The sequence below is a fragment of the Populus nigra genome, chromosome 1, assembly GCF_951802175.1.
Source record: "Populus nigra chromosome 1, ddPopNigr1.1, whole genome shotgun sequence".
NCBI lineage: Eukaryota > Viridiplantae > Streptophyta > Magnoliopsida > Malpighiales > Salicaceae > Populus > Populus nigra.
The window spans coordinates 3,016,680-3,026,739 of record NC_084852.1 but is presented as its reverse complement, the minus strand read 5'-3'; the positions used below and the strand labels follow the sequence as shown (position 1 = coordinate 3,026,739).

Sequence of the window (10,060 nt, the reverse complement as noted above, 5' to 3'; positions counted from 1 at the left end):
TTGTCAGCCTTATCCTGTCAAGACTTCACTTGCCAAGCCTTTTTACCAGGTAAATCATCTTTTTCTGGGTAGGTCACCCATCATAATGAGACCATTATCTTCCATTTGGGTAGGTCGCCCATTATAATGAGACCACCTTTCATCTTTCCATTTGGGTAGGTCACCCATCATAATGAGATCATCATCTTTTTCTGGGTAGTAGGTCACCCATTACAACGAGACCATTCTCCATGTTTTTACCTGAGTAGGTCACCCATAACAATGAGACTAATTCATATTTTGATCATCTTGCATGTGGATAGGTCACCCATCATAATGAGACCATCTTTCTTCATTTGGGTAAGTCACCCATCATAATGAGACCATCATTTTGTTTTCCAGGTAAGTCACCTATCACAATGAGACCATCATTTTTTCCACTTGGGTAGGTCACCCATCACAATGAGACCATCATTTTTTCCACTTATCATCTTTCATCTGGTTATGTCACCCATTACAATGAGACCACACACACATTTTTGTATTGGTTCTGGTTAAAAGAGATCGCCAGATGGGATCTCAGGTTAACCCAACCACACACAGAGTTTAGCTTAGGTTAAAAAGAAATCGCCAGATGGGATTTTAGGGACCAAGCTACACCCTAATTTTGGTACTGGTTAAAGGAGATCGTCGAATGGGATCTCAAGTTAACCCAATCAAAAGGGCAGGTCGCCCGTGAAAATAGACCAGCGTGAGTATGTATGGGCAGGTCGCCCCTGAAAATAGACCACAATGAGAATGTGTGGGTAGGTCGCCCTTGAAAATAGACCAGCGTGAGTATGTGTAGGGAGGTTGCCCCTGAAAATAGACTAGCGTGAGTATGTATGGGCAGGTCGCCCCTGAAAATAGACCACAATGAGAATGTGTGGGTAGATCACCTTTGAAAATAAACCAGTGTGACTATGTGTGGGCAGGTCGCCCATGAAAATAGAGCAGCGTGAGAATGTGTGGGCAGGTCACCCTTGAAAATAGAACAGCGTGAGTATGTGTGGGTAGGTCGTCTGTGAAAATAGAGCAATGTGAGTATGTGTGGGCAAGTCGCCCCTGAAAATAGACCAATGTAAATGTGTGGGCAGGTCGCCCTTGAAAATAGACCACTTTTCTTCAAAATGGGTGGGTCACCCAAGATAATAAGACCACTTTCTTTTGAAAAGCGAAGTCCTTGGCTGAGTGGATCACTCAATAAGCAAGGAAGACCTTTTGTTTTCTTTACAAGCTTACTATGCAAAACATTGAGGAATTTTTGCTTCGTAAGCATTGCAAAGAGGAGGCATCTGTTGCTACCTAATTTTTTACCCATGTTTTTGATAAATTTTCAGAAAAAATAAAAAATAGCAAAAAACAAAGAAAACCCCTAAAAAATGCATTTTGATATATTTGCATCAATTTTAGCATTTTCAATGTCATCTTAGAAGAATTTAAGTTTTCAAAGGTATTTCAAACGCGTTAATTTTACAATCACTGATTTTTTGAGTCGACGTTGATATTGCTCACATTAAAAAATACAAAAAAATAAGAAAAATCAAAATTACAAAAAAAAGAGAAAAGAAAAGAAAAAGAAAAGTCGAGGGACTAATTTGGAAACCTAGGAATACTTCTTCTATAAATACCATGCTACAGTGAAATAATGAGGGGGGAGAAAAATTTACTCACGAGGAGAGAAGGGATAAAATTTACAAGCATGGAGGCGGAGAAAATTTGAGAGGAAAAGGGGCAGAAAAAAATAAGCCCTAAACCTAAATAGTTTCTCTAAAGCCGCCACTCTCCCTTCCCTATTCATCCTTTACAAAGCCATCTTCCCTACAAAGAGGGAGAACCCCATAAAACACAGGGCCTTCTCCTCTAAGAAAAACAAACCGACCCCTCTCCCCTTTGATCTTTTTCCCTCTTTAGCCAGCCACACAGACCCAGCCACAAGAGGCCGCTCAACCTTTTCTTCCCCATACAGCTCCTCTCCAGACCACCACAACTTAGCCACAGCTGTCGTTTCCCCCCCTCTTGTGGTTTTCAGACCCTCTCACGGTCCCCGTGTCTTGGCCTCACTAGAGCCGCCTGCCGTTTTGGCTCCTGCCCCAGCCAGACCTCACAGATCGTCCCTCTCTGTCACCAGCAGTCATCTACTGCCTCACGCCGGCTAAAAGAGAAAGAGAGGAGAAGGGACTGAGCTTAATGTGGTCTGTTCCCCCTTCTTAGACCCCTGCTTGCCTCACCGCTGACCAAAGAAGAAGGAGGGGTCAACGATTTACCCGATCCAATGGGTATCCGATCACGCGAGTCACCGGTGAGCTAAAACATACTTGCTTGTATGCGTTTTTGGGTGTTTTGCAAGTAACGGCGTTGTTCACAGCCGACAGGACGGTGAAGAGGGAAGGAAGACATTACGGATCTCCCCATGCTTTTTGGATTTTGCAGCGGCACGTGAACCCACGCGCCGCCAGTTGCTGTGGTGCGTGGAGCAGATGCGCCGCCACCGCTCCTACAGTTCCTGAGGGCCTCCTATGCAGTTCCTGGACTTTTTAGGGACCTTTTTGTAATGGTTACATGTTTGAACATGTATTTAAATTACTGTTAGTTTTTTTGTCTTGTCAAAGATTCACGGATAAGGGACTAGTCCGTCCGATAGGAAATTTGCTGACACGACCACATAACTTTTTTCAATTGAACCTATAATAAGATAATGATATTCCGATGAAAATAAAATTATAAAAAATACATATAAAAGTATTGATATGTAAAACTAAAAGAATAATCTAAAATAACTTTGAGAGGTAGCTCAGGTTTTAGGTCTACTTCCTGATAGTCATGAGTTCTAGTCCCTTCATAGCTACTGAATGCTTACATGGTCGTTAACTTCAGATCCCATGAGATTAGTTAAAATGCATGCAATCTGGTGCAGACACTTATATTAATAATAATAATAATAAATCCAAGAGAATATATACAAATATAAGTCGAAACCTACCGCCATTTTCATTAGAAGAACATAAACCTACTACCCGTGTAGTGAGTCAACTTGATATGCACTTGTAATTAAGAATATACTTAATACACGGGACCAACCTACATTTGATATTTAATACTGAAGATAGTTAGGCAGAAGCTAATTCATTTGTAGGATTCGATTTTTATCTCTCTGGATTAAATAATTATATTCTTTTCTTTATTTCTTTAATTACATAATCCAAAAATGTCATGTAGGCATATATCAGTTTGATGTATTAAAAAAGATTTAATAAATTTATTTGTAAGTTGGTCTCCAAATTTGAACTAAATTAATAATAATAATAATAATAATAAAATCTCTTTGAGCATCAAACCAATTTTAAAATTTATATAAAAAAACTTCCTGATTTAAATCTTTAAACTTTGAACTTGAAATTTATTTCAGATTGGGTTCATACTTGAATAGTCTAGAAAATTAACCAGGATAAAATTCAGGTAAAATTTGGTTAACAATTTTATTTTTATTGTTTTTTTTTATCAATAACAAAGTTATTTTTTAATTTTTTTATCCTAGAAAAAACAATTCTCAATGAGTAGGCAGCAACAATCAAGTTAATGACAAAACATATTTGTTTCCTCAACTTTGCTTACAATATATTCATGATATGGTCACCTGTGACTGTTTTGTGAGTCATTGATCTTTCGCTGTTAGCTTCACTGCCTAGAAGATGCATATTTTACAATGATCAACTGATCATAGAGGAAGCCTATATCCAAACCAATCGCACAGCCTTTCGTCCTCCAAGTTCCTTCTATTTTTCTTATGTACACAATTAACATATCCTAAATTACCCTTTTGATTTTAATTTTTTTAATGAATTAATTATGTGAATAAAATTTATAAGAGACGTATAGGGGGGCATGAATAGCACTAGCTAGAAGTCAATGTATCAATGTTGATGCTCCTCAAAAAGTCAACGCTGGTGAAGTTGGTAGCAAAAATAAATAATAATAAAAACAAATTAATTGAGTAGCAACTAGCTAGAGAGCCAAACAAATTGCAGAAGACGTCACACCTTCATTAATTATTGGTTGTAAATGCCTATCTAAGGAAACAATATATAATCTTATGTGCAGAACTTGAGAGGGATTCACAGACATTTTGGTCCAGGGAAAGCCACAACCGGGCCATTTTGTATTGCTTCTAAGACCTCCTAAAACAACCCAAAAGAAGATAAAGAAGAGGAAATAAGATTTAAACTCTCGCTTGGTCAATAAAATATTGATATCATAGTAAATGACCTCTCAACTCTATGTTATTTTTTTAATACATCTTAGTTTTTTAGATTTGAAATTTTTATAAGTTCATACTATTTTATATTTAATTTTTATCAAATAAAATAAAATGATAAAATTTAAATTTATGATTACTTGATCAACAAAATTTTAATATTACAATAAAAAATTATCTCAATTTAAAAATTTAAATTATTGAATGAGATCTCAGGATATGATTTATATATTTTTTATATGGTAAAACATAACCCAAAAGGGTTTAAGTGAAGGATATTAGAGTATAAAACCAATCCCGGGATATAATATAAATTTCTAAATTTTAAACTTTTGGACAACAAATAATTAGTCGACAACTAATTTGTCTAGTGTTGGTTCAAATTCTAACTTTGTCAAAGTCTAAGGAATCCCCTCCATTAGGCCTTCATTAGGCACGTAGTTTCCCAAAATCTATCCCCTCTAAACTTGAAAGATAAATCAAGGGAGAGAGGGTTTCTCAATATTATGAAAGGAAAACCAACATGGTTAGTACTGGGCATGACCATATTGGAGTAATAACTTTAGGATAATCTACAAGGTTGGTGTGATCACATTTCCAAGCCCCACAAATTAATGAAATTTTCAGAAGCCCTTTTAATTTTCATATATGTTTGAATTTTCTTCTTATTCGTCCACTTGTTAGTTCCTTCACAGAATTTTCAACGAAGAATAAAGGAAAAAACTATGAGTATAACGATAAATTAATAAAAAGATTCTTCTGTGGGGAATCATGAACCAGAATAATAATGAATTGGAAATGAGTTAGGTGTTGTAGTGGGTAACGAGTACCTCACTCGTTGATGAATTCATGGTTTTATAAACTTCATCATTTACTACTGTCCCTGCTCCTACCTTTCACACCTACTGCATGTCCACACAATCATTATTACTATAAATATGTAGCAAGTTTGCCTTCCCATGCATTCCATTTCAAGCAAAAATATTCTTGACTGCTGAGGTAGAGCCACCATTTATCACAGTTTGCAGCAAACATACTTTTTGTGCGATGGCAACACCAACTTCCTTATCGTTCGCCGTCCGAAGGTGCGAACCAGAATTGATTGCTCCAGCTAAGGCCACACCTCATGAATTCAGACAGCTTTCTGATATTGATCGCCAACTATACCTCCAATTTCAATCACCACATTACAACTTGTATGCACACAATCCATCGATGCAAGGGAAAGATCCTGTGAAGGTAATAAAGGAGGCAATTGCGCAGGCACTTGTGTATTATTACCCTTTTGCTGGTAGGATTAGACAAGGGCCAGACAATAAGCTTATAGTTGATTGTACTGGTGAGGGTGTCTTGTTCATCGAAGCCGATGCCGATGCCACGGTCGAGCAGTTTGGTGATCCAATTCCATCTCCATTCCCATGCTTTCAGGAACTTCTTTACAACGTCCCAGGATCAGAAGGGATCCTCAATACCCCATTATTACTTTTTCAGGTACGTACAGGACATTATTGCCTAATGTTTATTCATTCTGTCGTTATTATTATTATTATTATTATTATTATCTAGAAAATTCAAAAATATAATTAAAACAATGATGGTAATATTCCATCAATTACATTCTCATAAAGTATTAATAATTTTACATTATATTAACAGGTGACACGCCTGAAGTGTGGTGGTTTTGTACTTGGGTTCCGTCTTAATCACCCAATGACCGATGCACTCGGCATAGTTCAGGTATTGAATGCCATAGGTGAGATTGCACGAGGTGCCCAAGCCCCTTCAATTCTACCTGTGTGGCAAAGGGAACTCCTCTGTGCTAGGAATCCGCCACGAGTTACATGCAGACACAATGAATATGGTAATGATGCTCCTGTTGCTGTTGATCCTACAGCAAAGGTGCCTGAATTCCACGGCCAGGTTCACGCTGTAGCCCACCGTAGTTTTGTTCTCAACCGCAAGGAATTATCCAACATTCGTAGATGGATTCCTTCTCATTTACACCCATGTTCAAATTTTGAGGTAATAAGTGCATGCTTATGGAGATGCTATGCCATAGCATCTCAAGCTAACCCTAATGAGGAGATGCGCATGCAAATGCTTGTCAACGCACGTTCCAAATTTAACCCTCCATTACCGAAAGGATATTATGGTAACGTGCTAGCTTTGCCAGCAGCTGTAACAAATGCTAGGAAGCTTTGCTTAAACTCTTTAGGGTATGCAGTGGAAATGATAAGAAATGCCAAGAATAGAATAACTGAGGAGTACATGAGATCATTGGCTGATCTAATGGAGATAACCAAAGGGCAGCCTATAGGGTTACAATCATATGTCGTGTCAGACTTAACAAGTATTGGGTTCGATCAGGTGGACTATGGATGGGGCAACACAATTTACACTGGGCCACCCAAGGCCATGCCTGATGAAATTTCTATTGCAGGAACCTATTTCCTGCCGTATCGATTCAAGAACGGAGAGCGTGGGGTTATGCTTTTGGTTTCCTTACGTGCACCAGTTATGGAGAGATTTGCAATACTATTAGAGGAATTGGCAAGGCATGACCCAGAAAGAAGCCAAGAACAACAAGAAATGATACCAAGCTCCCTATAAGACAGAGGAAAGGCTATGATATGATATTATTCTATTCTTGGCCGGATAAGCCTTTGGTACCAAAAAAAATATTTTAAAGCAGATGGTGGCGAGGTTTGAATAAGCCTTTAAATTTATTTACTACCAGCAAGCCCGTACTCTTTGACCTTGTTGTGATTGTATACTTAGATATATGAGTTGGAGTTGTAATGAAAATTTGGTGATTTGTGTGGTTTCAAATTGTTTACAGTTGTAAAATTTAAGTCTCATGACTTTTATATTCAATAATAAGATCAATATTTGGTTTCCAATAGTTTGATTGATCCTTGTTTCGTGAGTTAATTAGGGTTTTGATCTTTTATATAAAAACAAATTAGGGTTTTGATCAACATATATATGCCATTTTGTTGAACAAAAATGACTGCAAATTCATTGGACAACAACCGTTGATTTTTACTATTTTTTTGCCTGAGTCAAAGCAGCACCATAATAACTTAGGAAAGCTGCATAGAATTTTGTTTGAGTTACATTTTTAAGTTTTTTAGATGAAAAAACTTTTTTAAAAAGAATATTCAAGAATTTTATCATTTGCTTATGGATTTTAACTCAAAAGTTAATTAAAGTGAGAAAGCATAGAGAGGAAGTTGTGAACAAGAAATTAAAACAAATCTATACAAATACGGTTTATCTAAACTTGTACAAAGTGTTTTTAAACCCATGCTGGACTAGTCCGTCCGACAGGAAATTTGCTGACACGACCACATAACTTTTTTGAATTGAACCTATAATAAGCTCAATAAAAAAAAAAATTTGGTTTTTAATAAGGTGTAGTTAAATTAAAATTTTAATTTCTTTTTAATTTTATATAGATTATCAGTTTCGCTAAAAAGTATAATGAGTCTAATTTCAACTATACTAATAATGATTTTATAATATTTAGAAAGAGATAGAGTTAATTATTACAAACAAGTTTTTAATGTCATACGATTATTAATGACATGGCAAGTATCTAAATAAAGACTTGGGGAAAACTGGAAGGTTTTTGAGTAATAATTTTCAAAGATTAATTTGAAGTTGTTTTTTAAGGAATCAAGTGAATCAACTCTCTGCTCTCTCTCTCTCAATATAATATAAGAGATGAAAACGGGGCGCTTGAATGCTGACAATATTATCTCGATTATCCTAAAAAAAAAAGTCATTGCTATTATTTGACAAAAGAAAAATGAAAAAATATATATAAAAAAAGAGAGAAAAAGTCCATGCTAGTGAGGTTGACGTATAAGAGTTTGCAAAACAGAAACTACTTCAAAAGCAAATACTCTATAGAGTAGATCTAAACAAAACTGAAAAAAAAATTATTCAATTACATTGAGCTTTGTTAAAAAAAAAACTCTATAGTGTAATTTTTTTCCTTTTTCCACATATCTTTATGAGTCACTTACTATTCCAATTTTATTTAATGTAAAAACCTCAATAATTATTGAGCTTTATTACGGCACTAGTGTTACCTATAAAATAAATTTTTCGATCTCTAAGTTAGTTTTTGAATTTAATTGTTTTAGCAGGTCAATAATTAAGCCAAAAAGATGATTTTTCATGTCTAGTGGAGAGATGAGTCACTACCAGAAAATCTACGAATACAAATGGAATCACTAACGAATTTTTTCCATCGGTAACTCCGTCAGTATTTACAAACAGAAATATATCGTCGGTATATACAAAGGGAATCCAAGTCGAAATAGAAGGAATTAAAAAAAATCAAATAATATGATAACGTTTAAGTTTTTGTGGACGCCGTTACAGATGAAATTACAGTTGGATTTAAACATGGAAGCCCGTACAATGATGTGTCAGTTATACCGACAGAATTGCTGATGGATTGACAAACACAATAATTATGTTGGTAAATCCATCGATAATAGTTAATATTTGACCTGGTCATCGACCCTTCTTTTCCATCCCTATTTCTTCTTCTTCCTTAAAAAATCTCTCTGCAACAAAACAAACACCCCCCACATCTCAACACAGTTCATCATTCCGCAATTTTTCCAGTCAAACAACACTTTATTTGACAACATCCGTGTTCTGATTGAAATTTTATTGCGGATTTTCCATTTTAAGTAAGCAAATATACAATTTTTTTTTTAATTTGAAAACAATTTTGAAATGTTAATTTTTTTATTACATATTTTGGTAGTATATGCATTTTGTTTGGGTGTTTACTTGTTTTATTATTTTTTCTCAAACAAACTTGAAACTTGTTGTATGGATTTATGAGTTTGTACGTGTTATGGTTTGTTTTAGATTTTGTAAAATTATATTTGTTTGTAAATTGTTGAAACTTGTATCAAATTACCAACTTAGGTCTGTTGTGATGAAATAAATAATGGTTTATTTAAGGGTCCGTTTTATATTTTGTCAATTTTATTTCCGAGTTGTAATTTCTGTAAATATATAAAATTTTGTATGTACGTAGTAGTTAATTAATGCATGTTGTCATCATTATTTGATATAGGTTCGATAGAAGTCATGGATGTATCGAGATTCACCCTAAGGATTGTAGAAGATAGATTATTCTAATGAGGTTTAGAGTTTTATTAATTACGTAATACCTAATCCGAGAAATATTAGTGGAGGCAGTATTATCTGTCCATGCAAGATGTGTAAGAATAAAAAGTTTCTCGATCCAAATGTTGTAATGATACATCTTCTACACAAAGGGTTCTTAGAGGAATATATGTGTTGTAACCTATTTTTAGGTCCCCACACAAAAAAGGTAAAATCAAAAAAATCAAAAAAAAATATGAGCAAAAGAATAGAACAGTGAAAAAAGGATGTCAGAATGTTCAGAAAATGATCAAAAATTGGTTAAGGAGGTTTAAAAATACAAAAATTAAAATTTGACAATATTTTGTTGACTGATGAGAGCCCTGTTGACAAAGAAAATTCAATTTGAGGAAGAAAAGTCCAAAATCATGTGTTTATGGACTCAATTAAATTTTATTGGAGGTTTAATTGAATTTATGGTGGTTTTGATTGCAAGAAAAATTGATTTTGGAGTTAATTTGGGCTTTAATTGGAAGAAATTCAAGTTCTGAGATCAAATTATAATTTTTGGAAGTTAATTTGGTCAAATTAGGGGCTTAATTGCATAAATATTGAAGTTTAATGGCCAATTAGGGACTTAATTGAAGAAAT

At 34.9% G+C, this 10,060-nt stretch overlaps 1 protein-coding gene across 1 annotated transcript; it reads left to right on the top strand.

Moving 5' to 3' along the window:
* Positions 1 to 5,219: 5,219 nt before the first annotated feature.
* Positions 5,220 to 7,173, top strand: LOC133677609 (benzyl alcohol O-benzoyltransferase-like). The gene is made up of 2 exons (XM_062099714.1): positions 5,220 to 5,764; positions 5,930 to 7,173. Exons 1-2 carry the CDS (start codon positions 5,321 to 5,323, stop codon positions 6,881 to 6,883), a joined length of 1,398 nt encoding a protein of 465 aa, XP_061955698.1. The 5' UTR covers positions 5,220 to 5,320; the 3' UTR covers positions 6,884 to 7,173.
* Positions 7,174 to 10,060: the final 2,887 nt, after the last annotated feature.

Excerpts from the sequence above, each read along its gene's own strand:
- LOC133677609 (XM_062099714.1), top strand. The coding sequence starts at position 5,321 with ATGGCAACACCAACTTCCTTATCGTTCGCCGTCCGAAGGTGCGAACCA. Across the intron at positions 5,765-5,929 it reads CCCCATTATTACTTTTTCAG|GTGACACGCCTGAAGTGTGG; the intron begins GTACGTACAGGA and ends TTATATTAACAG.